General features: G+C 35.9%; 3 protein-coding genes across 5 annotated transcripts; 1 reads left to right on the top strand and 2 right to left on the bottom strand.

Annotated features, from left to right (window-relative positions):
* The first annotated feature begins 573 nt into the window (after positions 1–573).
* siae (sialic acid acetylesterase) lies at positions 574–9,316 on the top strand. Its single transcript, XM_032545370.1, has 10 exons — positions 574–763; positions 1,323–1,484; positions 3,268–3,422; positions 4,537–4,675; positions 5,163–5,370; positions 5,603–5,688; positions 5,771–5,904; positions 6,024–6,178; positions 6,528–6,714; positions 8,460–9,316. Exons 1-10 carry the CDS (start codon positions 712–714, stop codon positions 8,709–8,711), a joined length of 1,530 nt encoding a protein of 509 aa, XP_032401261.1. The 5' UTR covers positions 574–711; the 3' UTR covers positions 8,712–9,316.
* A 518-nt stretch (positions 9,317–9,834) lies between these two features.
* Positions 9,835–18,322, bottom strand: tbrg1 (transforming growth factor beta regulator 1). Of its 3 annotated transcripts, none has more exons than XM_032545368.1 (15): positions 18,063–18,322; positions 17,797–17,937; positions 17,365–17,422; positions 17,181–17,263; positions 16,955–16,991; positions 16,604–16,666; positions 15,037–15,273; positions 14,380–14,450; positions 14,048–14,292; positions 13,837–13,973; positions 13,552–13,698; positions 13,302–13,399; positions 12,988–13,098; positions 11,671–11,816; positions 9,835–10,295 (listed from the first exon to the last, which is right to left on the bottom strand). In XM_032545368.1, the coding sequence occupies exons 2-15, from the start codon at positions 17,913–17,915 to the stop codon at positions 10,207–10,209; spliced, it is 1,641 nt and encodes a 546-aa protein (XP_032401259.1). In that variant the 5' UTR covers positions 17,916–17,937; positions 18,063–18,322; the 3' UTR covers positions 9,835–10,206. The 3 variants fall into 3 exon arrangements, with proteins under 3 accessions (XP_032401259.1, XP_032401258.1, XP_032401260.1); XM_032545367.1 differs by having other exon boundaries at positions 17,797–17,934; XM_032545369.1 differs by lacking the exon at positions 16,604–16,666 and having other exon boundaries at positions 17,797–17,934.
* Positions 18,323–20,077: 1,755 nt separating this feature from the next.
* Positions 20,078–27,106, bottom strand: mmp20a (matrix metallopeptidase 20a (enamelysin)). The gene is made up of 10 exons (XM_032545678.1): positions 26,987–27,106; positions 25,813–26,069; positions 25,576–25,724; positions 25,346–25,471; positions 23,007–23,168; positions 22,798–22,912; positions 22,572–22,714; positions 22,190–22,346; positions 20,875–20,978; positions 20,078–20,546 (listed from the first exon to the last, which is right to left on the bottom strand). The coding sequence occupies exons 1-10, from the start codon at positions 27,104–27,106 to the stop codon at positions 20,446–20,448; spliced, it is 1,434 nt and encodes a 477-aa protein (XP_032401569.1). The 3' UTR covers positions 20,078–20,445.
* Positions 27,107–27,302: the final 196 nt, after the last annotated feature.

Here is a 27,302-nt window from a genome sequence, read left to right as displayed (position 1 = left end):
AAGTTGTGTTCAGAAAAATGGGCACGAAATAGGCGTGGATTGGACAATGTGTGGATATAAAAGAGAAGTAGCAAAGATGTGAAATAAATGGTGGCCAAGAAAAAAAACTAGCATATCAAAAATAAAACCAGTCTACAAAAAACATTATGTTATCAATAAATTCTTGCTTCATTATTTAAAATGTATTAGTCTTATCCTTATAAGACCAATAAATTATGCTATTTGTTTAAATAAAGTTGATAGTTCTACTTTGGGATTTAATTGTTATAAGGGGTTGACTGTTGACTGCACTATGAAAGAGACTTAATGCTCGACTTTCTTTCTACATTCAATTGCATAACATTTTAACTTCGCAATAAAGTGTTAAAAAAATTAACACAAGCAGAATTTTAAAAAATTCCAAAGCTAGTTTTTTTGGTTGCACAATTAAAAGAGAAGTTGTGAAAAACACTGTAGCAGGAAAAAAAATGATTGCCACTATTTCTGTATACAGTGCTCAAATTATTTTAATTTTTGTTCTTTCATGCTTTTATTTTGAAAGTCCGCATTTACAGAACACTTTAGTACTGCGTGACGCTCAGTTAGTTTGGTTAATCACCTGACGTGGTCGAGGAAGTTTCGACTTAGTGACAGTTCTCTGTACTATTCAATCTAGCAACACTCGTGGAAAGAACTGTTCGTCATTTTGATAACCTGAACCGTCTTCAAGTCATGGCTTTAATCTTTGTAGTTGTGCTGCTTTTAGCTGCTTTGCACGACAGCGGTGAGTACAGAGTGTCGGACGCCTTCGACGTCCCTAGTTAATCAGGCTCAGATTGTATGGGTGCCCGGGAAACTTGCTAACAAAACACAAATCCCACCCTGTTACCCAGCTCCTAGAAATACATGCAGTTCATTAAGTGGTGCCCCATTGAGATATGAAGTCTTATTTCAATCAATATTTCCTTGTGGGTAGATGTATGGAGAGACAATGATGCCACAATAAAAACAATTGCATTGATATTTTCTTCATACCTAAAACTTCAAATGCATTTAATGAGTCAGAAAGTAGATGTGTTCAGAATTTTTAAACATATTAACAATTTGATAATCTGTACTGTTGTTCTTTTAATTATCTTATGTTATTTTATGGTTGCTTGCTTTAGTGCACCTTAACTATGATGAATTACAGCATGCTACCACAAGAAATAGTGAAACAATTATGCTCTTTTTATTGTTAAATTTTTTGAGCTGTATGTTTAATCAATTATCTATTTGTTTACCTTTTCTAAAATTGATTTTATCTATTTACTTTTTTTCTTATTATCTTTGTCTTTGATAAGATGGGACCTTGCGATTTGCTTCTTATTATGGAGACCACATGGTGCTGCAGAAGGCCCCACAGAAAGCTGTCCTGTGGGGGTACGGAAGTGAGAGGGAGCAGGTCGCGGTCTACCTGACGAGTTCTACAGTTCTACAGAAAGTCTTAGCCCCTGTGACAAACGGTAAATCCGGCACCTTTGTTTCTTGTTTTGTGTTCTTCAGAACACAGGAAAAGTTTATTTTTAATATATCTGTGGGGTGCAGGCTACAAACTGAGGTCATTCCTCAATTACGCCAATTATCATCAGACGTGAGGGAGGGATTTTCACCGTTTCCCTAATCAGAGTTAAATGAAGCGATGAAATGATTTTGCGAACAACACAGGCAGCAGCCAACCTGAAATTATGATTATTAATTAGGTGGAATTACCAATGTTTTCATGAATGCTTCTTTACTGAAGTGCCACTTTTAAAACCTCACCATGGCGTATCAGATCTAATCAAGCTTAATTATGTTAGACACACTTATGTATGTGATGGTATTACTTACACTTTCAATTAAGACAATCACCTGGAACTCAAAACCAAAGCTTGTGTTTAGGAAACAGTCTATGAAACATAATTTTCTGCTCTATAACTGGGTCTGTCTTATGACTGCTGGCGTGTATGGATCCATAGGTTTGGAGCTTAGGTCATTTTTTTGAAAACGGATATAGGAATAAATAAAAATTCCTACTTATGTATTTATTAAATATAGGTAGTGTATGTGATTGTCATTTTGCTTCAAGATTGTTATATTTATCATGATTTGACGAGGCTGTTAATAATGGCTGGTATTTACAAATTACTGTGCCTTTTCTACATTCTTACTACTTCATAGATAGTTGGACCTTGTTTTAATTTCTCCAAAAACAAAGTTATGTTTACAAATTATTTACTGAAACAAATGACCACTTCTTCTTTCACAATTCATTGTGAAAGTTGATATTAACATGAAGTCCACACAGTGAGTTTTGTTACATATCTTTATTTCAAACACACTTATTCATAACATATATGCATAACAAACATGTTATGCATATATAGACAATGGTCTATATATGGACCATTGTCCATATGTAGAAGTTTTATTTTGGAAAGGTTTGGCTTTAAAAGCTCTTTTTTTTGTTGTCTGAGTTTTAAAATGATTTGCCTTCATAAACAAAAACAGTAAGGCTGTTGTGTGTTTTTTGTGCTGCTCACAGATTTGGCCAGGATTTTCCTGCAAAAAATAATTTTAATCTCAATAAAATTATTGTGGTGAAATAAAGAGTAATAATGCTAAAATTTTTTGATGACATTTCTCCTTTAGGCACACGTCTAAATGCATTTCCTAAAGCAGGGATTTTCAAATGCAGGCCTCGAGGGATGGTGCCCTACATTTTTTAGTTGCGTCTCAGCTTCACCACACCTTAATCAAATAATGAGGTCATTAGCAGGACTTTGGAGAACCTGACTGCATAATGAGGAAATAATAAAACCATTTGATTTAGCTTGCATGTGCACAGCTTGGAACACAAATATCACACATCATTGTAATTCCATAGATGTTTTCTTATCCCCACATTTATCAGCTGCTCTAAATAAAATGATGACAAATGTACCTTGTGATCTTCAACAGTTCTGCAAGTCAGTACTGTAAAGGGACAGAGCAGGTTAACAACATAGCTCAAATGATTACCATAACAATCACCTATCATTCATATTGTGAAATGACCAATTTTACGAGCTTCTTTTCTGGTTTTGCAAAGCCTGTAAATTCCAAGTCAAAATGTGTCATCAGTGCATTGTCAGGGTTTTAACTTTTTTCACAAGCTGCATCGTGTGACAAACTAATTTTACCCACTATTGCAAATAATCCAGAATCAAACCCAAAAAAGATTTTGATTTGATTGCATGTATTGATGATTTCTTTTTCCTCCAACAGGCATTTGGCAAGTCACCCTTGAACCCGTTGATGCTGGTGGTCCTTACAGCATATACGCTGTAGCTGGAAATAGCATATGTAGCCTGAAAGATGTGCTGTTTGGAGACATCTGGCTATGTGGAGGCCAGAGCAACATGTTATTCACAATGTCCCAGGTAAAGTATGTGCACCTGGTTGTTTAAAGACACCTGTCTGACTGGATCTGAAAGAAAACATTTAACCCTTTTCTTACCGAGTCACTGGAATAGCTGCCAGGTGCTAGTTCCACCCAACCTGTTCCAGTGCTTCCTATTCCTTTTCGAGCATGTTAAGATAATTGTAGTACAAAAAAATGTCTTTTGCATTCCTTGTGCATTTGTGTGATTTTGTATACATACATATATATATATATATATCAGTGCTAGTGCTCTCTAAGCAGCAGTTTATGTCCTCAAAGATAACATTGTGGCTTTACCACAGTGAACTTTAACCATCCAGCCCTAGTTTGCTGCTGGACCAGAAAAGGGAACTGCTTTCATCACGAGTTAAAGGCAGCTTCATTGGTTTACAGCAGCCATATTTAAAACTCTCAAGTGTAGTTATTTTTAACCAGTCAAATTTAAAACTCAAAAGTGGGAGAAACACCACACCAACAAGAAGAAACTCTCAGATTAGCGTCAGAGTAACATAAGCTGATTTTCTCCTATATTCATGCAGTTTGTTTAGAAATTACCCAACACTGAGCTTTAGTAACACAATGTGCCATTTAAATCCATAAACATTGTTTGCCACTCAGTCCTCTAGCATTGTTTGATTTACTTTTCATGTCACAAGATAATAAGTTCAACTCTGTAAGTTTGGTTTAACTCCTGCTATCCAGTTGCTGATGTAGATGAGTTGAGCTGATCAGGATTGTGAGGTTTTCACAAGTTCAAAAGCACCAATGGTGGTTTCAGACAGCCTTAGTGAAATTAAAGTGAGCATATTCTCTCATCTATTTGCAGAGACACTGGAATACAGTTATATAATGTTACTCAACTGGTTAAATTGTCTCAAAAGAGGTGAGGATCAAGCAATAAGTGAATGAAATGCTTATAATTATGTAATTGTGTGACTCTGACTTGACCTTTGAGTGGCAGCAAGGCAAACTGGATTTTTACACAACCAATTTGCCTTGCTGCCTCCTGCACCAGTCTCATTTGAGAGCTGGAACTTCCTTGGGAGAAAATCTCCAAAAGGTCTAGTCTAAACTTCACAATTTACTTATTTTTCTTTTTTATTCTCAAATAGATTTTCAACTCATCTGAGGAGCTTGCACTCTCATCTAAATATCCTCATGTAAGGCCTTTTATGACGGCTTTGAACATGAGTAAAACTGAGCTGATTGATCTCATCCAAGTGGAAATACCCTGGTCTGCTCCCAACAGCAGTAAGATTGTTTCTTTCTATAAACTGTTCAATGTTTTGGTTCTCTGTACTGAGCTATACGAGTGCACAACATACAGTGGCAATGTTTAATGTTTTAATCTAAAATCGGATGTACATGGATGGATTTACTGTGGATTTTCTCTCATCCCAACAGTATCAGGATTACATCTATACCCTACCAATATTTTATAAAATGTTTCTTAGGAACTTTCACACCAATAACACGCTTTTTGCAACCATCGGCTATTCAGCCAAAGATCAGTGAGGGTGTATGTAGAAATTTGAGTCTGTGTGTAATTTAGACTGCTGTAAGGATTTTTGAAAAACACAGTAAATTCAAACATGCATCCTTGTTTTTTTTAAGTTAGTTTTATGATCATTCCATGCTAGAGGAGCAGCTCAAACTTGTAATTAATAGTCACAAATAATCCAATATTTATTGTATGTAAACTTGTCACCTGAGCTTTACAATATTTCTGAACTTACAGGTGTGCTGGCAGAGTTCTCTGGGATGTGCTGGCTCTTTGGGCGTTACATGTATGAGAAGTTGAATTACCCCATAGGACTGGTGGAATCAAGTTGGGGAGGCACACCAGTAGAAGCCTGGTCATCCACAAGAGCGCTGAAGCAGTGTGGACTGGTGCCAAGTGAGGACATGTATGAACTTAAAGAAGACATAATCCAGCAAACTGAAAAGTATGTCTCCATTTTGTTTAAAACCCTTTAAGCCGTTTAAGCCCGGGAGTAAAATTACCATAATAACCCAATATTGGCGGGAAAGCGCAACGTCTCCCCTTTCAGAAGCCGTTGAAATTTTTCAGATAGCACAAAGTATCAGAAAGTTGGTGTGTAAAAATGTATCGTCTGCGACACCTTTCGGCCGGTAAGGGTTAATGATCTCTGCTCTCTGCTTGTTATAATCCCTCAGTTCTATGCTGAAGAGCACCGTTTTGTGGAATGCAATGATCCATCCATTCCTCAATATGACCATCTATGGAGCCATCTGGTACCAAGGTAGCAAAGCCATGACATATGAAAGGTGTTTTGAAAAATTTACACTCCATAAAAATCCATAAAAATGTTTTCTCCTTTTCAGGTGAGGCGAATACAGAGTACCATAAGGACAACTACAACTGCTCATTCCCTACGATGATAAATGACTGGAGGATGGCATTTCACCAAGGCTCGGGGGGCCAGACTGCTCCTGACTTCCCATTTGGATTTGTCCAAGTATGCAGTGCATTTGGCTCTTTAAATCTAAAAAAGAGCCAAACAAGCAGAAGACACAAGGCAATAGTCTTATTTCTACAGTTATTTTGCATCAGGTATATTATTTATTTCATGTACAGCTATCCACAGACAAAGAAGGCGCCACAGATGACGGCTTTCCAGACATTCGCTGGCACCAAACTGCAGACGTGGGATTTGTCCCAAACATTAGGATGAAGAACACCTTTATGGCGGTTACTTTCGACTTACCAGATAAAACTTCACCGTATGGCACGTAAGGATGCAATTTCTAAAAATGCTGTGCACTTAGAATCTGTTCAAAATTTGAAACTTTTCCTAAATGCACTTGCTTTGGACAGCAGACATCCATGTTGGCAGAAATGTATGCAGCTGTGGTCTTTAGGAGAGTAAATCAGCCAGAGTGTGGTCACAATAGAACAAAGAAGTGTGAGCTAGGCTGTCAAATAATATGACAATATTTCAAGTGTTGAGGAAGAAAATGCAGAAGTTTTTCTCCTCAACTGGAGAGAGATTTGTCCAGTTTTCTTCTATATTTTACTGTATTGACTTTACAGTTGCTCATATTCTGTAGCAGTGTTATGGAGAATAATTTTCTATTTCAGAATCCACCCTAGAGACAAACAAGATGTTGCCCACAGACTTACGCTGGGTGCCAGAGCTGTGGCATATGGGGAAAAAGGCGTCTCTTTCCAGGGACCTTTCCCCAAAGTAATTGTGCCTAGTGAAAGTACAGTCAACGTCACCTATGACCAGGAGATCTTCGTTATGCCATCTAAAGACATATTTGAGGTGAGGCTCACAGCAGAATGCAGGTGCTACTCTATACATCAGAATACTATTAAAAGTTATTTCAGCAATTCAATTCAAAAAGTGAAGTTTGAATATCACGGAAGTCCTTTACACATAATGTATTTCAAGCATTTATTGAGTGGAAGAAAAAATGTTTGAAAAAGTTCAGAAGCAACAAGGACAACTGCAGCTTCAGCCTGTTCAAAAGTTGGAGCTAGATTCTGCCCTTATTCACTCTGTGTGGAGAGCAGCTGGAGTCAGAACGTCAAGTGGTGCCTTTCCTTTAGCATTTTTAAGATGCAGCTCATTACCCTGCTAATTTTATCAGGGGATGGTATAAGAACTCAAAAGACAAGAATGTCATCATTTGTGCCCTGAATTAGTTTGATAATTCGTAGCTCCAGACTCTTGCTTAAAGATCCCACAACCCAAAATCCTGTCCATTTTGTGTGTGGCACTTACACAAAGGAATCTGTCCATGTTCTACATTTGGTTCATGGCTATGCATAAATAATGTAAATTAATTGAAAATTTAGTTTTAGATAGCAGTAAGGGGTCAAAGGTCAGATGACATATCATGGTGACAGTCATGTCTAGACATTAGGGCGTGACATCAAAGAATTTATGAACAGCAACTGGACTTTAAACGGTGAGGGCTAAAAATGACTTAATGAGTTTACCATGGCTTTCTTCTATGTTAATATACCTGGGAGTGAGAGTTTCTTCTGCTTTTATAATATTATTGGGGCAAATTATGACCATTTTCCTGCCGTATATCATTGAGGAGGATGTTGCCTCAAATGCTAAAGTTAATATTTGAGGCATTGGATTCTATCCGGGACTGAAATGTTGGGTGTTTTTTTTTTTTCCTTCTTCTTTGTCAATCATATAAAGTCATTTTTCTATTTGTGAAAATTAAAACATGATACTGGGTGCTCAAAACTGGCTTTTCAAAATGTATAATGTATAATTGTTGTATTTCTTGCGTTAAAACACTTCTGAACAAGAGAGAAAAGGTACTAAAGTGACTCTTCCAAAGTTCTCCTTTCTATTGAAAGTGAATGTAGAATTTCATTAGAACATCAAGGTCCTAGAGTCCAGAGGAAAAGAAAAGCGGCAAGTGATCCAAGTTGTTTGAGATCCAGTGCGAGTTTTCTACAGTCAGTTTAGATTTGGGGAGCCAAGTTTTCTATTGGAGTATTTTAGTTGACATAAGTTGACATAGTATGTAATCTTCCTTGAGGAAGATGAAACACTAGATTCAATAATGCAGACGAGCTAAAGTAAGCTTTTAATGCAACCTCAGCAGAAGCACAGGCTGATCGCCTTCATGCCACGTTGTTGCAGCAATTCACGCAAAATGAACTCTGACCTTGTATTATATTGTACATGGATAAACTGCTCAATAGTCTGTTGTGAAAATACTTTAAAAAAATCTTATGTAATGCACACATACTTTGAAACCAAGCTTTGAGTTTCCATTAGATGTAAACTAAATAAATTCGACAGAAATATACTCTTGAAATTACTGCAGTTTAATAATTATATGCAATTTTTACTTTTAAAATGGTTACTGAAATAACTTACTGAGGTAGCATTTCTTCACCATGTCTCCTAAAATTCTACATTAACTAACCTTGCATAATGTTAAACAATACTATTACACCTTTAGATATTAATATTGTATTTGACTGGAATGACAAAAAATATCATGTTATAATTTTTGTTCTTATTTTTAATGAAAGATCTGCTGCTCAGAGAAGAATGCGTCATGTGAACCAGACTCCCTTTGGTCACCAGCTCCCATTATGGTTTGGAATCAGACCACCATCCAGCTGTCTGCTTCTGCATGCCCACCGTCTAAAATTGCTGCTCTTAGATATGGATGGAGAGACTGGCCCTGTGAATTTAAAGCATGTCCTGTTTATGATTCCAGTAAGAATTTACCTGCGCCTCCTTTTATCACCAATCGATATGCAGGCAATCAAATTTGGTAAAGCACCTAAACTAGAAGGTGAGGGAAAAAAATAAAGGGATTTAAATTGATTTGTTCTCTTTTCTAATTAACAATATCCACTATTTTCATGAATAATAAAATGACTGGTAGAGGCATACAATTATGCCTGCAAAGGTGTCTAAGGTATGTTGACTCTACTGTTTTTATGATGGCAATATTAAATACTGTGACAACTTTAGTCCAATTTTCTCAGGATAAATGGATAATTTAATGGTCATACACGCAAAAGAATGTCTAAACTTTGTTTATGCTGTAATGTGTGTCACCAGGTGATGCAATAAGTCTGATTTCTTGGTGGAATAAGGATTATGTTGTGAAAACCAGTGTTTTAATATTTTACCCATTCTGATTTTATATTTTTATGTCAAATTATTTTTCAGAATCAATTTTCTATAGTTCTCTTTTGTATTCACTACAAATTCTCTCAAAACAAAGTACTGTTAATTTATGGGTGATATTTCTACTGATAAGGTTTAAATATGGAGCCTGTAGAAACCACAGACTGGAATAGATGGGAAAGAATGAAGGGGTGGATAGAAAACAAAGCGAAAATGCTAAAGGATATTGGACAAACTGCAGATGGATGCATACAAATTGTAGATAATGTCTAAGTCTGGGAACATGTTTTTCCATGTTCTGTTTTTTCCAAGTCATTTCCCCCCCAAGACCTGGAAACTATAACAAAACTATAATGGATTATTATAAAAGTTGAAAATTTCCTGAAAAAGTGTAAAAATGTAATCAGATGTGCAGGGTTCCTAGAGGGTCTCGAACATATTTCTCTGAAGTACTTTCCACTAAGCATTTTGGAGGAAAACTGTACTTTGACTGTATTTCATATTGTTTAAATGTTAAATCCCTTTGTTTTTGTCTTTTAAACCATCATTTGATTGATGTTCCCATCTATTCATCCAGCCATATTACAGTCAACATTGTGTGTTCATTTATTGTAATGCTTGTGTGTATATTTTGAAAATGAATGAGAAATTGCGCCAATTTGTGTCTGGAATGTTAAAACAAAACTGTGTGGAGATGCTGATCTATTATTTAGTTATTTTTATAATGAATTTAATAATGAACAAATTTAAAATAAATCCATACTCTTGGGACAAAACATTTAAATGGCACTTTAATTCTATATACAACTCTTCATCATGATTATACACAGCTTTGTAACATTTCCTTCTGTAATCCACATTGATAGACAAGATTGTACACTTTAAAAAATGGAACAATATAAACTAAACTTGATTTCTACAACCAGATATCAACCTTTATACTAACATAGAGAAACCAGATATTTGACTAATTTTTTGAATGCAACAGCTCAGCCATGTTTAACTTAAATATTTCTAGTGTGTGATCTTTCAGGATTTCTCCTATGAAATACCCAAGGATGTCTACATGCTAAACAAGCCTCAGATTTTTGAAATGGTGAAATGAAGGAAAAAAAGACGTGATTTCAGAGAGGACTCTCAGGAGCCAAAATAAGAAGTGGAGGGCTTCATGGTGGGAGAGGTCTGGTGTTGCTGATGTGAGGAACTAGGAGATGGAGGCGACTGTCCTGAAGAAAAAAAAGGAATTTAATTTAATTTAATTTAATTGGTTTATTTGGTAGGGACAGACATACAGCGACATAGACAAACTGAACAAAACAGCAGTCCCATGTTTACGTCATAGTGCAATAGCAACAGCTAATTCGCAGCACTTGTCCCTAGATAAATAAGAATAAACATTAACGGGTGCATTCATTCAGTCAGCCGGCAGACCACCTGGGCAAAGTGAGGGCAAAGTTCATAAGAGAGACTCCCTGGAATAAGGAAGTCAGAAATGACTTGTCAAAGAGTTCTGAGTTTATTACAAGCCAAACAGTAATAAACCAGCAGACAACTGGTTAGCTCCGGTTAATAAAAAGTCTAGAATTCAGTGTATTCTACAAGTTTACTGATGTGTTTATTACTTCCATCTTAAATAAAGGAGTTTGATTTCCAACCTGATCAGGTGATGTGCAAACTATGCCAACCTGGTAAACTGATTACTACAAATGGTGTGCATCCAATGCCACAAATAAGCAAATACCTAAGAGTATCTTTACTTTAAATGTAGGATTCACCAAAAAGCACTCAGTTTTATGATTTAATGACATTTCATGTTCACCACAGCGATAGGGAAGAAGTGGGTGTGGTATTTACATGTACTTAACAAAAGTTCTGCTTCCCTCATGCAACAGAATTATGGTCGGCCAATCACTGAGGACAACAATGAACGGCCAGCTGGTTATATTTATGTAAACATCTTCAGATATGCCACAGTTTTAAAGTATTTACAAAAAACATGTAACAAATGTCAATTGTTTTTATTAATATAAAAAATAATCTTGCTGCTGCTACTTTGAGTATTACTGCAGTTATGTCAATTTTTTATTTTTATTTTCATACCTGACTGAATCAAAACACAGTAATCGTCCACAAATGTTAGTAAGTTTAGAACTGCTTCTTAATAAGGGTATTAAACCTTTTGATCTGCTCTATAGACAAAAGACAAGTATAACTATATGACAGTAGAAATTGTCTGGATAATAAGCAAACATCTACCACTAATAATGCCATCTATTTCTCAAAACAGAACTTTTTTTTTTTTCTTCCAAACAGCAGTTTGTCCTGTTGGCTGGTGCTACTCTAAGCTCCAAAGAGCTGGAAGAAATCCAGTCACCCTGGCAGTTTCTCTGGTATCTCGTTAAATGACATTAACCTGTTTCATTGATTTGTTGGAACTTTTAGCACTTTTGAAACTGTAACTTATTAAAACTTAAGTGGATTGTAACTCCACTGTGCCTATGCTTTCAGTGTTTAAAATTTTCCAGAGGTTCTCCAACTTAAATGAACCACCATAAAAAGAGGTAATCTGCCATACTGCCTAGCATTAACATGCTATCGCACCTGTGATGTGCTCCAACTTGATGCTCCCATTCAGGCCTTGGTGTCTCAGGTAGGCCTCGAAGCTAATCGAGGCGTCATCTTCTGATAGGCCGTGAGGGAGCTGGCCATCACCATGACGACACACCTCGAAACGAATCCATCTGTAGCTAGGTGGTGAAAGCAAAATTGCACAGTTAAGAAAAAATACATAAAAAAATACTGCTGAGTAGCAGCTGATTTTCTTAAATATTTGGTGCTTGTCTCTATAAACTTAGCGCAAGTTTGCAACAGTTTTGTTCTCCAGTACTAAAAATTCAAATCAAATAGAGAAACATGTAAGGCGGTATGGAAATGATTCTTAATATTTACACTTTTGACAACTTTATAGAAGTAATTTACCTCATTTGGTAATGAGGTACATGAGGTAATGAGGTACATTCGTTACCTTACAGATCTGTATATCAATGTGTAAAATACAGCAACCGCTAGAGTGCAGTTGGATGCAACACATAGGCCATAATATCTTAATGTTTCATGCATTAACAATTTACATTCAAATCACATGTATAGCACATTGGACACCAGCGGTTTGTCATGAATGAGAAGATATGAGGGTATGTTAAAGCAAATTTTAAAAACACAGCTTTGTTTTAAAACTTCCATTTTCTTTTAACTTCACATGTGTTGTACTTTAAAGCAAAATGTTTTTATTGTGTTCTTAGAGGGAAAAATGACTACAGGTTGTATGACATTTTTAAATAAGTAAAATCAATGATTAAATAAATTACAAATCACAAAAAGTGGCTTCAAAGGTTTTTTTTGTAATATATGGAGCTGCTATTGGTTGTTTAATCAAAATTAAGCTTCCAAATAAAATATCTAATATTCTTTTGATTCATATTTTTCTTACTTCCTCCATTGATCAGATATTAGGTGTTTTTGTTTGGTTTTTCCAGATTTTAATCTGATCTTAATATTCAAGATATTATTTATCATTAAAATGAGGATTTTAGGGTAACCTACCCTACAATTACCCTACAATAGATGGACATGTATGTTTTACCTCTTAAAGCTAAAATACATTTTTGGGGCATTTTAAAATGAATCGATATTAACATTTTCATATTATTTGTATTATACCTTCTACTGCACTAATTTTATTTCCTTAATTCAGCCTTTGTTTTGACTGTTTGTTGCATGACTCTTACTTTACTTTCCACTTTGTGTTAAATTCAAATTTTAAAAATATTCCATAAACACAATGTGACTGAAACAGATCAGAAAACTAAGTGTGTAAGAAAGATTATAGCTTATATGGAACAGGCTAAAAGAACTCACTTGCTACATTTGCGAGCTCCAGGACAGCTCTGGATCAGATTCTGAATAGTTGGATGAGAGAAGCCGAAGAAGTCCGCTCCTGATGGAATTATGGGTGCCACGGCCTGGGAACTAAGACAGGAAAATGTTAAAAATAATCAGTATTAAGTATTTGAAGAACAGTAACAAAAAACTAATTAGCCTCAACAATTTTTGTTTGGCACCTACAGCATATCAACCATGTGCTAAAACTGAGACATGATTTATTTATTTATTTTTTCCTTTTAAGTACCTCAGGAATAATTAGTAGGGCTGTTTGTGGTTAAACATTCTACCTGTTGGATGCGATAGCCTTCAGCAGATTTGAATGGCATGTCAGAGCAGAGGAGGCTACGATGGCATTCTGAGGATCTTCTTCGGGTACAATCTCAAACTAGCGATGGAAGGTAGAAAAAAAAAAGATTAACCCACTATGCAACAAATCTGTTTATGTGTGTTGACCTCAGAAGACTTTATGTCAAATCTGTGATTTTAACATTTATGATGCACTTAAGAAGCTATAGTAAAGCCTCTGTGTGTTTTCACCTGTGGACCTGTCCCTCCATCCTTGATTTGGCAGGTGTAGAGGCACTGCTGCTCAGGGTGTTTCATGCTGGCATAGACACGCGTGCTGCAGAAGCCCACTGGGTAGATGGCACACTCATCGTAAAACAACGTCCTGTCTGTGATTATCTGAAGAGCAGCCAAGAAGATCAGATTCAATAAACAGAGGTTGGTGTTAGCTTTAAATATATATGTTAAGACTTATTAACATAATGCTATAACTGTATTATTTTTGCTATGATATAAAGAGTCATCTCAGACGCTAACCTCTCCTAGGCTGTAGACCGTTAAACCTCCGAGTACGATGGGAAACACGGGACGGCCCGACGAGTCCAGCGGAATGGGCTGCACCAGTCTGCGTGACCCGTCTGCCAGCTTCCTCTTCTTGGACATCTTCTTTGGAACTGGAGACACATTTTGTGACATTTACCTATCCGAACATGTCACACTTACAGTATATATTCGCTTTCACACTTACATTCTTCCTTTCCGTTTTCCTTTCCCCGGTCTTTCCTTTCTTTCTTGGTTTTTTTAAGAAGACCCTCCTCTCCTATTGACACCAGTGACATTGGGTTATGTGCCAAAGACGAGCCTGAAGGCCCTGCAGCAGGAGCTGAAGTCAGTGCCGCAGGTGGAACAGAAGGAACGGAGCTGGAACTGGGTGTAGGTAATAGCTCCCCCTCTGACAGAGTCTGGTACTGCAACAAGGACTTTAATAAGAACCTAGACAACAAGAAAAGTAACCCAATTTACCACACAGCTTTGGAGATCTGCTTGAAAAAATTAAGTACAAAATATATATTTACTTACTTGCGCTCCTCTTTTGCTCTTAGAAACTTCTCTTCTGTGTGAGCAATTTCATCACAGAGTGCAGCATTTTCCTGAGGAATGGAGAGCAGTACAGTCAGGCTACACGCCAAAAAAACTCACATTTCTCATCACCTATATATGCTTCTCTGCAGTCAGTGAAAAGAAAAGTATATAATAAAAAACATCATTGCTATTGATAGGGATACTTTCAGATCTTTATATCAACATGTGGGTTATTAGTGCAGAAAATGTCTGCATCAAATAAGTGATGCTAAGTTTAGATACGAAGTCAGGGATATACTTTTTAACACAGCTTTTTCAATATGGCTTTGTATTTATTTTACATACATTACCAGGGTGCTGTGCACTGCTGTACACTTGACGTTAGATTAAAATGATGTTGGAATATGATAAGAATCAGATCAATTTTAATAATAAAGAAGAGTAGTCTTTCACTTGTCACTCAGTATTTGAGCACTAAAATGACACCATAAAGAAAACTCAGAACTGAACGAAAGTGTGCTGTTTTTTCCTCATGACCGTATGTACAAAGTTAATAAATAGCATTTAGCTAAATCCATTTTTGTTCTAAGGATGTAGCACACCGTATTTATGAGAAACAAAACCTTGATAAAAATGAATGCAAAGTTTCCTTACAAATATCATGGTGCGAGCAGCTTTGCGCAGCCTCTGGTACTTCAGTCTGTACTTCTCATTCTGGTTTTTTCGCTGGCCCCTCTTTATCTTCGGTTTCTGCTCAGAGGAACTTGAGGGAGAGGGAAAAGCAGGCATCGAGGCCCCAGAGCCAGAGCTGGAGGCTCCGCTCTGAGGCGCCGGTGGCGGCGAGCTGAGGAAAGCCTGGGCTGTGAGGGCCTGCTGCCGCTCCTCATCAGTCTGCAAGGAGGCAGAGAGAGACAGGAAGGTGTTCAGAGTATGTGAAGATGATGGCTGTGTTGCTTTCTGCTTGGCGGAATGTGGACAATTAACACAGGATCTCACATGAAATGCTATAATGACAAACAAATAACAAAATATGCTTGGATTGTTGAAACTTTAGATGAAACACTCAAATGTCTCCAAAGGCACCAGTGCCACAGTTTGATACATCAAGAAGTTGTTAAATAAATATTTGCATCTCTAATAATTTCTATAGAAATGTGAAAACATATGTGAAAGAAACACATTTCTCAATAACTATTCAAATGAAATATTTTATTTATCAAAGGTGAAAATAATTCTGCAAATGTGCATTCCTTATATTTTATAATCATCTAATATAATCTGTTTATTGTATGTAATTTTATTTTAGTCTATCATGCCATAAGCATCAGAATCATCAGGTGGGACTCACTGCTCAACCTCAGGGTCTGCAGTCTGAGTTGTTGTTCAGGTTAACCAATCAGATGTTCAGGTTCTTTGGACGTTATGCAGTTTAAATCATTTCACCATGAATTACAGCCTAGGATTTGCGAAAAAAAAAATCTAATACTTTAATATAATGAATTAATATCTAGTCTATGAAATGTAATTGGATTACACTGTAGTTAATAAGTTGCTTTTAAATATTTTTGATGCTTTAATTATTTATTTAATGTACAGTCACATTCCATAAAGTAGGACATTATTGGAAAGTTCATGTATCTCAAGTAAAACACATTATAAAGATTAATCCCATAAAGACTGATGTTTTAAAGATTTTATTACTGTAAATTATGACCGTTTCTTGCTTACAGCTCATGAAAAGGTGACATTTAGGACTACAATATTATATCAGACCAATAACAATAATTTTTAATGCAGAAATGTGAGTTTAATGAAAAATATGTTTAATGTCTGGCTGTAGGCTGTTATTTTGAAAAGCTACTTTTAATCTGACAAACAAGACACATTGGAACCCATATTTACTAAATACGACTACTTTGTATTTAATTCAAATTATTACTTTAATAAATATTTAACAAATACTTTTTTGGATTGTGGTATGTAAATATCTGTCCGAAAACAAATCTACCAACAAGCTGTGCATAGTAATCAGACATTCTTATTTCGTATTCTACTTTCAGTATATTTATTGGAGAAAAGTAGAACTGACACAAACGTCTAACATAGATCTTCTGTAACTACAATGGCCTCAGTAGTAAACAGTACATATGTACATTTTTGTAAATTAAATATTGTTTTTAGGGTTGGTGTAAAACAAATGTCAGTTTCCCAGAAAACTCACCAGTAATGCAAAGACTCCATTTCTGTTTTCAATCCTCTTGAATCTCCTGCTGCCTTTTTGTGTCTGAAACATAGTGTGAGACTGAGGCCGAATGCATTGGGGGAGGAAAATCTATTTACCCTAAATCTGTCGGTCAGGTTTAGGTAAACTGTATCCTTATTAGCTACAGCAGTTTTAAAGATTATGCATGTTGGCTCTAAGCAACCCTTCAACATAATCACAGTTCAAAAATGTTCAAATATGATTAAATATGGCCAACAAAGCAGGATGGGAAAACATGGAGAAATTAAAAGACATTCACACAAACACAAGGGAGAACTTTAATAGTGTAGGAAAATGAACAATCCTAACCTCACGATACATGACGGCTTCCAGGCTCGATTTTGCGCTGTTGAGAAGATAATAATGAAACCACAGGTAGGTTTAGAAATCACTAATAAGAGTGTGACAGAACATCATACAAAATTTACAGTTTTGTTCAAATTAATGCATGCAAACATCACCAATTATCAAAAGAGAAACTTGTGTCAAAATGCACAAAAGAACTTTTAGCATCAAATGAGAACGATAACTGTACTTGGATTGAACAAGTCCCCGGTCAATGATTCTCTGCTTAATCTCCTTTATGTGCATGGGACGGCCAGCTTCCTCCAGTACAATCTTACACCAGAAAAAGCAAAATTACCAGCATAGAAACCCAAATAAACAGCTAAAGCAGCAGATGCTGGCAGAATTAGGTGTAACAGATTTGTGAATAATACCTGAGCGGCATCAAGCCATGTGAGATTTGGCTTCTCTGTAATTTCACTGGGTGGTTCACTGCAAACGGATAAACAAACACATATAACATAATGACTAAATCAAAATAAGATGACACACTGAGAAATAGTCAACTGGTGACCAGAATACATTATGTCTACTTATCCTAATTCATTCTGAGCATGTAACTGAGACACGGCTAAAAACAAAAACAAATCATTGAAAACACAATTTACAAGAATTTCAAGCCTCTGGAGGGTCCAAACTACAGCCCCTCTTCAGATTTCCTGAGACAAAGTTAAAATTCAGTGTGCAGTTAAGATCTAGTTCATATAGCTGAATACAATAAATTATGCATATACACAATATGTTTACCATTTAGGCTAATACACAAAAAATACGTTTAGCAACAAATGCAGTATTTTTGAACAGACCTCTCTAGATTTTCTGCTGTCCCAGACAGGCTTGCTATACTGTCCAGAGCAGGAAAAAGAGAGTAGTTTGTCTGCCCATCAGGCTCCATTTCAGATTCAAACGCGTTGAGTGACTCCATTGACCACAGGGCAAATACTCTGCTGGGGAAAATAGAAATATTAGAACAGCCGGTACAGAAACTTAGACTTTCTGTATATGTATGATCTAGCGTGAGGTAACGAAACTAAATACAGTAATCATAATTTGCTTTCCAGCAAACGAATACCTGCAGCAATGCAGCAAAACCTTTTGTGCTCCTTTCTGTTAGGTCCTGTGGCAAGCGGAACCTTTGTGTTGTTTACTCGCAGAGTGAGACTGAGACTGAGCGCTAATGCTAACTAGCCGACATGTTAGTGATGCTCTATGTCTTTTTAGCAGTTAAGCAACATGCTTTATTTTTATGAACACACATTTGATTCAGTTTCCATCTAAAAGAAAAAAAAATGGACAATGTTGTTATTCCGAGCATTTCATTCGTGAGCACTTTTACAGGATATCCGGCTTTAACCCAAAATGAATTAACAAATTAAAAGTTCCGTAACACATACGCTGTCATACATTTTACTGCTTCGCTTAAACAAAATTAGACATTTTTTCGCACATGAAAATAGTAATGGTAGTATTGCATATAAGCGATTTGCTGGCACTAATGATATAATTAAATTTGAATACATGTAAAATACCATAAAAAAGAGAAACTTAAGTATAACTTTATTTTTGCTGTTAATCGTTCTAAAATGGCTCCTAATGGTGTTATATTTATGTTTATGCATTTTATATTTTATTTTTATTTATTTATTTTGTGTGTGTGCCTGTGGGGGGATGGAGGGGTGCGTGTGCATGTGTGTGGGGGTGTATTTGTTTAGTTCTGCCATTCTTGACCTAAAACCTCAAGGGGGCAGTTCTGGCAGAATGTATAAAACTAAACTACCCTCTAACAAACTGATAAAATAATACAGCATTATCTGCAGTACAAAAATCAAATATTTTTAACATCTCTTCACACAACAGTATTTTTCATGTATTGTCATACAGTAAAACTGAACTTTCATTTGAATACCTCTTCCAATGTTGTTATGAAATGTTGCTGTGTTGTTTCAATATTTTTTAAAGCTACCTAAAGTTTCCAGTCCATAAATAAAAATGATTATTTTTATAGTTGTACCATTTTCTATTTTGTGTCAGATCCAGGTGAGCAAATATAGTCATTTTCAGAATTTTGAAGCCCACTGAGTTTTTTGTATTTCTGCAGTACCAGAGGATTAGGTTATATACTTACCAATCTGAGCAATATTCTTCAGATGTAATTCTGGGGAAACAAAATAAATTCTGACAGTGTTGAAAGGATCTGGAAAAGAGTTTGTGTCTGGAAGTTTTGGCACAGTGCAACAATTTTCACCTCAAGCCTGGAAAGATGGCGACAGATGTCTCAGGATTTGTTTCCATTCTCTCACCCTTTTTATGTACTCAAACCTGTATAGTCATGGAATACCAATTTATAATTTCTGGGTTTAAGAGCAGTCACTCAGATATGTGCTATTAGTTTTTCTTGGACTTCCTCTCAAGTGGTCAAACAAGCTTTATGACACCAACTCTGAAGATTGCCCCATCCAAACAAAGAAATTAAACATTTCCCAACACAGTTTGTAGACAGGTCAACATTAACCAAATGATTTAAATAGTTGACTGTGTTACCCAAGCCTGCATTTGTACAAATCCATTTTACCATTTATTTGTGATACAGGAATGTGTAGTGAGAACTTTTAATCCAAAATTGTGAAATCTGGCTTTCCTGAAAGAGGTAAACATTTCAAGTGCTCCAGACAGAAAACAGCAGCTTATCAAGTATCAAGTATTGTCAAAATGGATGATATTCAGTTTATTTCACCCACCCAAGCACTAACCTAACCCTCCATGTTTTTTGCTGCCATGTAATCAAATGAATGTACACTGAATTTTATTTTATTTCAAATATTTTGAGCTGTACTGATTATATTCCTGTTTACAAGTGATTCATTTCTACAAGTATAAGGGAATAATTTGTATTACTCTTGTAAGAGTATGGAAGCATGACATATAGGACTGACAAAATTAAACAGCATGTATAAAATCACATGGATTCAAAAAGCACTGTTGGAAAAACATTTGCAGGCAGCTGGGAACTAAGAAAACATGTTTCCATTATTTCTGGAGAGCAAAGAAGAAATGTCTTCATGTGTCATAAAAAATAAGTAAGACATGTGAACAAAAGATTTTATTGAGTTCAGTGACATAATATGTTCATAAAAAAAATACATGTTCTGTTTTATGCAAATGTCAGAGAAAAATATTCTGGCATTTGGTTATTACATTTAAGTGCATTTGGATGGGAACCCTCACAATGAGGTAAATTGGAAGAATACATAACTCTCAAAACATCCCATAAAATGAACAACACATGCTAAACATGTCTTTCATATTGCACAATAAATCCTTAACACAGTGTAGCCTTTATACAGTGGTCATCATAGACTGCTGTTCAGTCATGTAACAGTATAATCTGTGTTTAAACACTACATGTGTAGTTAGGTTTATTTTTTTAGCTACATAAAGTGTGGGTTTCCAGTAAGTCAGCATCCCAGCCAAGAATTTCCTGCAATTATGTTCACCACCCGCTTCTGTCTGAAGTCATATTGATAGGATTTAGACCCGCTGAGGAGGAAGATGCTGCCTGCAGGAGCAAAACAAACCAATAATCTAGTTTAAAACTATGAAAATTGAAAAAGATTTAAATGCAGTCTATATGTCCTTGTTGAAAAAGAAATCTTTTACATTTTTTTTAAATATATGATGAAACAAAAATAAGAATTATACCATTGAGCAGTTTATGTATTTGCTACAGCACAAGAATGTGTTTTTCTGGTAAACCCAACCTAACTATTGTGGAAAAAATAGACATTTATAGCTTTTACTTTAGTTTTGTTCTATTTGTGTTATGCCACCCAAGCCGACATAAAATAAAATTCTTGGGTTTGCAAACAGAGTTTCTCTCAATTTACCATGCAACTTGAACGCAGCATCAACCTTTCTCGGGATTCCACGCCAGTCTGTCTGGATGGATCTAGGGAAGCCAGGATCCATCTGACTCTTTTGCTCATCATACCTGAAGTGAAAGAAAAATGCATTAGAAAGTTTATTGCTCAAAATGTCTGGCAAGCAGCAAAAGTGCAGAATTTATGTCAAACATTTTTTTATGGCTTCCCTGAGGTCATATTCTGTTTATGTGCAGAGTGTGTCAGAGAGAGATATAGATAAAAATAAGAATGCAATAACCTGGCTGCATAAGTGTACATTCCTTCACTGGAGCATCTTTTCAAAGCCTTTGAAAAAGTTGTTCAAATATGTTAGACTGTGAAGATAGGGATTTCATTAGGTAAATCTACAGTATTTCTTCCATGTATATTTCTAGGCTCTTGCCTGGCAATCTAAAATGTTTCCTTCTGTCAGTGAAGTCTTTCTTTTGTTAACATGTTGAAGTATATAAAATAAAATTGTCTTCTGTTTTCTAGCAAATATTTGTAGGTGTACAATCATATGTACTGCTATTTGGAGCTGTTCATAATTTCATCCAATTTGAAAAAAAAAACAGTTCCAGATAAAGTCTGAATAAAAAAAGAAAAGTATTTTTTATCAAAATTTCTCATACCTCCATCAATGTTGCTATCAGCCTTTTTTCCAACATCCCTCATCAGTTTCTGTCTTCTCTTGCCATCAAATTAGAAGAAAAACCTAATATTGCTGTTATTTAATATTGCCTCCAATTAACATAGATTGTCTTTATATTGCTGTTGTGCTGCAGAATTTCTATGCTTTTCTCTATTTCTCTATATTTATTTTGTATGATTAGATGCGTTGACCCTTTCTAACCTCTCTTCAAAATGTTTTAGGATAAGTAGCTCCAATGTAGCTGATGGTAGGAATAAATTCAAGAAGGGTTAGGTTTAGATTATTTCATCTTTTCTTTTGTATGTTTGTATTTTAAGTTGAAATCCATAACACAACAAATGTGGAAGGTTTAATTTCTTACATTACACTAAACTAGCATTCTAACAGAGAGTTTAAATTGTACACATCCACTGTATTATAATTATAAAATCTCTGTTTTGAGAATGAACTATGAAATTATTTTTACCTGTTGAGCATGTTTTTTTTTTCTTTCTATAATACAACCAAGAACAGCTGCCTTACAAACCTCACAAGTGGCAGACTTTCCCAACTAAGTACATATTGTAGCATTTAATTGATGGGAACTATACTTTCAAATTGTGTCTCATAAGAAGAACATTCCAAATGTAAAACATTTGATTAATTTACCTGTAATAAAACTGTCCGATGAAGAACATGGTTTTCCCATGTTCTGCAACATGAACGGCAGCATCAACCCGCCTTACGCTGGACGGGAAACCAAACTCTGAGATGTTGCCAGCTGTGCCTCGTGTCTTTAACTGTTGCACCACCCAGTACTTATGACCTGAAAAAAAACAACACAGCTGTGTGTGTGCATTTTGAAGACACAATGAAAAACACCAACATAGCACAGACGCTGCCAAAATCGGCGAGCCTCTTGAATGTACTGCAACACTTAAGTTGCAAAAGGTTGTAATTTGGGCGTAACGCTGCCTTCTCCAGCTGGAAATCCAGCCATGTCATGATGACACGGGCTGAGCAAAGCATTGCAGAGTGCCTTTTACTTTACCAGTGAATAGGTATGCCACGCCTTTGGCTGGGATGTCATAAGCTGCATCAACAGGAGAACCTATGTCGGGGAAATATGTGCTGATGTGGCCTTCCCTCAGCCGATTCCAGTAAGTCAACTTTGTTGTTCTCATCCATGTGAATCTGGATTTATTTTAAAAAAAAAAGAAAGAGCTACATTTAAAACTTATTCAGCACACTTTGCTTTAGTGTGATGCATAATTTACCTGTTCTGAAAATAAACAATCTCATTTTGGATCACCATAGCCGCATCAAATAAAAACGTGGGATCACATTTCTTTGGAACTTTAGGTTGATTTTCAGCTTCTATTTTGGGTTTGCCTGAGTAACAGTGATAGAAACATTGTGTTTCATTTGCATAATTTATTGTTCTTATTGAGAAACTATTCTATTGAGAATAACATGTGTTTCTCACCATAAAGCATTTGAATCCCCAGGACATCATCTGTAGAAAGAGTGTACTGTTTGTTGCTCCGATGTCTGTAACTGGGGAACATGACAGCAGAGGGGTCTCTGGAGTGAGTCAAACCAAGCGAGTGACCAAGTTCATGAGCTGCAACAGCAAACAGGCTGAAACCTGAAATTATACAGCAGCCAAAAATGTCTGTGTTAGCTCAGTTGGAATATCTTCTAATGATTGCAAAAAGCTGCTTTTGCACTGATTTGTGGGTTTAAAAAGATGTATTGCACTGCCAGATTGTTGAGCTCTCATTTATCTGTGTTGCCAGTTTGTCTATGCTTTGGTCATGCTTGATTGTTATTAATAAAGCCTGACCCATCAGAAAGTAATCAGAAAATTCTGATTTTTTAGATCTAGGATCTTCATGAAGCCTTGAAGCAAAATCAATTTTTTTTTTTTTTGTCCTGTCCTTTATTTTATGATATATTTTCTGTATCAGATTTGATATGGGAGGCTTTTCTTAGAACTTTTGGCTCACAACAATGTGAGTATTAGATGCAAAAACAAATGTTGCCTATAACATTTGGAAAATAGGGAACACTTTAGAAAGTTTTTCTTAATTTTTTTTTTCAACCAACAACTTTTTATAGGCATTTATTTCACATCGTGGTAGGAACCAAAAGAGTTTCTGTCCTTGTTCAGGCAAAGCTGTACCTTACACTTTGTACAGTAGATGTGTGCAAAAATGATTTCAAGAACAGTACTTGCATCTCTGTTGGGCTTCCCATGTTGGAAAATGATTAATGTCATTCTTTCTCACATCAAGAGGTACTTCGGCTACAGGGTGCTGTTGAAGTTGCTTCAGGAGAGGAAAGTGGTCTACCATACTTGATTTTGACCTTTCTTGCACTTGTAGGAGAAGTGCCAACTAAAGCATTTTAGGTTGTAGCTTCAGCTAATCTCTTCTGTAGAGGTTTCAAGCATTGATGATGGTGACTGTAGGGGTGAGCCACTAGATGTACATGCACCATCTTTGGGAAAGATGGCGCATGATATTATATCAAGAAGAGCAACACCTCCTATGAACTCATGTGATTCAACAATGGCTGGCGTGAAAACCATTACATGAGTTTTGCAGTGGATGGAAGTCTGCTTCATGAGGAATGGAAATGAATTGAAGAGTGGAAGAGGGTGAATGGACTTCAGAGTGAACCAGGACAACAAATTAATTGTGCTCTAGTATGACAGGTAGTGAACCTATTTCTTTATTTGTTGGCATTGAACCAGTGGAAAATGTTCTGCAATTCCCTGGAGCGTTTCATCAGTGACCAAGTGCTTGAATATATGCATGGAGTCATGTAACACTTGTTCTTTGACATCAACCCTGGCAACGAGATCAACGTATGAAACCTGACAGTATTTTCTCCATTTGTATTAGTTGTTTTTCACATTCGTCTTCACTGATTCATTTCTGACTGTGTCCAGAGTGATTGTTTGGACCTCAATTGCCATATTGGTCTGGTTTACACTTTGATCATCATAGTCTTCATCATAGTTGGTATCTGAATATCTTTCATTATGCGTGGCCGGGGGAGTCCAGTCCTCATCATCTTCTCCTTACTGCTCTATATAGCTTGAATTGTTTCACATTAACATGTTGATGACTATTCAAAGTATTTTCTTTCTCTCTCTTCTTCTTCTACTCTTTTTTTAAAATCTAAAATATATATACATAACTACTCGATACACCATAAACATTACGATTTTAGAATAAGCACTATTGTGAAAAAATATAAATAAATAATTTTGAAATGACATTTAATGATGATTATTGAGTAAAGAAAAGTTTGTGGCTGAATTGTGGCTGGTATGACATTGATTACATTATAAAAATATGACATTAATGTTCAATGATAAAGCACCTTAAATACCTGCAGTATCAAATGTGATAGACACATTTTAACACAATTTAAATGTCATATAACAAAAACATTCCTAAGTAATTGTGCATTATTTCAAAACATAAAACATTACTTTAAAAAAGTGAATAACAATGTATATATTATTTTTACTGTAAGTTGTTTAAAATTGGCAAAGACTTTCCTGGAAAACGCGTATGACCAATCTCATGCGAGACGACATTTAGAAAAGAGGGAAACAAAACGCTTTCTCTGCCTGCAGTGCAATGATAATCCAGTAGATGGCAGAATACAAGTCTCAAATTGTATACAATAGGTTTTTGGGTACTATAAAGATAGAGACCACAGAAACGTGCGTATCATTTATGATACAAATGGCGAGAAGTACAGTACTAAGCTTAATTAAATGGATGTTGTTTTCCGAATACCACAAACCTTGCCCCCCTGTCGTCCATGTTTCATCTTCATCAAAGTGTACATCTCCACCCATCCCCTCTCCAGGCTGAAAGGCATGGGCCAGCACTCCTCCAGGTCCATCAAAGGGAGAGAAGTCTCCATGAGCTACAACAGCATATAGAAATACTTCTGAATGAATGTCCTACGATTTATATACTTTTTACACTGTTTAAAGCCAAGCAATTCCTCACAAGTGTTTTCAGATTTACCTCTGTGTGCAAAGGTGAGGACAATATCAGCTTTGCCATGGTTGATCTTAACGAAATTCAGAGGAGCTGCGTCGCTCCACATCTTCAGGGCTAAACGAAAGGACTTTTCCACATCCTCTCTACTCAGGTCTGGGGTATACTTTGCTATCCTGCACAAGGCATCAGACAGAATTCCTGTGTGCAATAGAAATGAATAACTTCACAATATTTTTACTTGCTGAACTAAAACTGTCTCACTTGTAGGAGATGGTAAGATTCTTCCATTTGGGGTGATAAGGATAAAAACTATAGTTGTCCACATCAGGAACACCACACCTCGGCTTCTTCATGACATTCACGGTGTTGGAATCCAGGATTCCTGTTTCTCTCAGGCCAAAGAAGTTCTGCATTTGCCTGACCTTCTGCTCCATGGCTGATGCAGACCTGATCTTACGCGTTGAACCTCTGTAGTCTGTGCCTCCGAGTCTCAGACTATAGAACCTTCTTAGGTAACTCTGTTGAAAAGCACAGGAAGTCTTTGCACCCATTGAACGTTTTTACATTTTGTCATGTTGCAACCTCACACTTTAAGATGTTATGCAATAGACATAAAGTTAAAATTGATTAGCGTAGGTTTTTTTCTTTTGTTCTCGCATGTTAATGAAGCACATGTTTTCTGAGAGACAGTCCAGGCAAAAACAAGTTAACTAACAGAAGAAAAACCCTGCTCACATTATGGTTTAAATATAATTTTCAATATTTGATCAACTAACCATCAAAAATTGAAAATAGACCACTATCCACCATAAGGTAATGTATTGTTAAAATAAAATAAAGTAGAAACCTGCAGTTGCAAACAAATTTATGGCATAATTAATATATAAGTATATATAAACATTGTTTTACTTTTGTTTCAAAATCATCCATTATCTTACATTTTAATGTACAATGTAAAGAATTTTATTGAAAAATGTGTGCACATGTGGATATGGTAATTATCAAGCCTCCAGGTATTTTGTGGAAAATTTGTTAACTGTAATAAATTGTAATTCATCTCAACCAGACTTCAGTTTTCACAGCTTTGGTTTTTGTTAATGCATGTTTTGTTTGTAGTCTTATTCTCCAAATGTCTGACAAAAAACAATTAACATTTTCAAAATACAAGATTGTACCACAAAATGGCTGAAATGGCTCTCCATAAAGTAGGGCTTTATAATTTTTAGTGAACAATGTCTTTTTTGGTGAGAAGCAAAGAAATGCATTACCTTGTAGAAATACATTTTAAGAACAGAATAGTGCAAACCTGTTTTATATGGCTACAGTATTAATTTAAAGTTAAAGGGCATGCCGAAAATGACAAATATTATCTGTAAAACAATTTTTCATAGAAATATATGAAGCCAGACTGCAGTACAGCTATTTGCTAACAAACCTTAGCAAGCTCAAAATCATCAGGAGTCAGACGCTGATCTTCCTCAATGGGTCGAGTCCACGAGATTTCCACCAACATCAAAGAGCTCAAAACGAGTGTCCAAGTGCACACCAACTCCATATTTCAATGTTCATTTCACCATCCTGAACACCTGTTTTTATATGAGAACATTCATGAGGTAGTTGGGAAATCACGTGGTCTAAAGCTGTTTAATCATGATTGCTACAGCGAGACCTACCTGGAGGTTTGTGGTTGTAACCTAAATGCCCACCAATGTCTGGAATTTATGGAAAACTGTGTTTTATATAGTATAGAA

This window comes from Xiphophorus hellerii, chromosome 18 (genome assembly GCF_003331165.1).
Source record: "Xiphophorus hellerii strain 12219 chromosome 18, Xiphophorus_hellerii-4.1, whole genome shotgun sequence".
In the NCBI taxonomy this organism is placed as follows: Eukaryota; Metazoa; Chordata; class Actinopteri; order Cyprinodontiformes; family Poeciliidae; genus Xiphophorus; species Xiphophorus hellerii.
This window is presented reverse-complemented; position numbering and strand designations above follow the sequence as displayed.

What these genes read in the sequence shown, in the direction of transcription:
- siae (XM_032545370.1), top strand. Translation starts at nt 712, where the DNA reads ATGGCTTTAATCTTTGTAGTTGTGCTGCTTTTAGCTGCTTTGCACGAC. An exon ending in AGCTGCTTTGCACGACAGCG is followed by an intron (nt 764 to 1,322) that starts GTGAGTACAGAG and finishes GTCTTTGATAAG; the next exon opens with ATGGGACCTTGCGATTTGCT. An exon ending in TCCCATTTGGATTTGTCCAA is followed by an intron (nt 5,905 to 6,023) that starts GTATGCAGTGCA and finishes TTTCATGTACAG; the next exon opens with CTATCCACAGACAAAGAAGG.
- tbrg1 (XM_032545368.1), bottom strand. Translation starts at nt 17,915, where the DNA reads ATGGAGTCACTCAACGCGTTTGAATCTGAAATGGAGCCTGATGGGCAG. An exon ending in ACAGCAGAAAATCTAGAGAG is followed by an intron (nt 17,423 to 17,796) that starts GTCTGTTCAAAA and finishes ATCCGTTTGCAG; the next exon opens with TGAACCACCCAGTGAAATTA. An exon ending in CGGGGACTTGTTCAATCCAA is followed by an intron (nt 16,992 to 17,180) that starts GTACAGTTATCG and finishes TCTTCTCAACAG; the next exon opens with CGCAAAATCGAGCCTGGAAG.
- mmp20a (XM_032545678.1), bottom strand. Translation starts at nt 27,106, where the DNA reads ATGGAGTTGGTGTGCACTTGGACACTCGTTTTGAGCTCTTTGATGTTG. An exon ending in ATGATTTTGAGCTTGCTAAG is followed by an intron (nt 26,070 to 26,986) that starts GTTTGTTAGCAA and finishes GCTTTTCAACAG; the next exon opens with AGTTACCTAAGAAGGTTCTA. An exon ending in CGTGGCATACCTATTCACTG is followed by an intron (nt 22,347 to 22,571) that starts GTAAAGTAAAAG and finishes GTTTTTTTTCAG; the next exon opens with GTCATAAGTACTGGGTGGTG.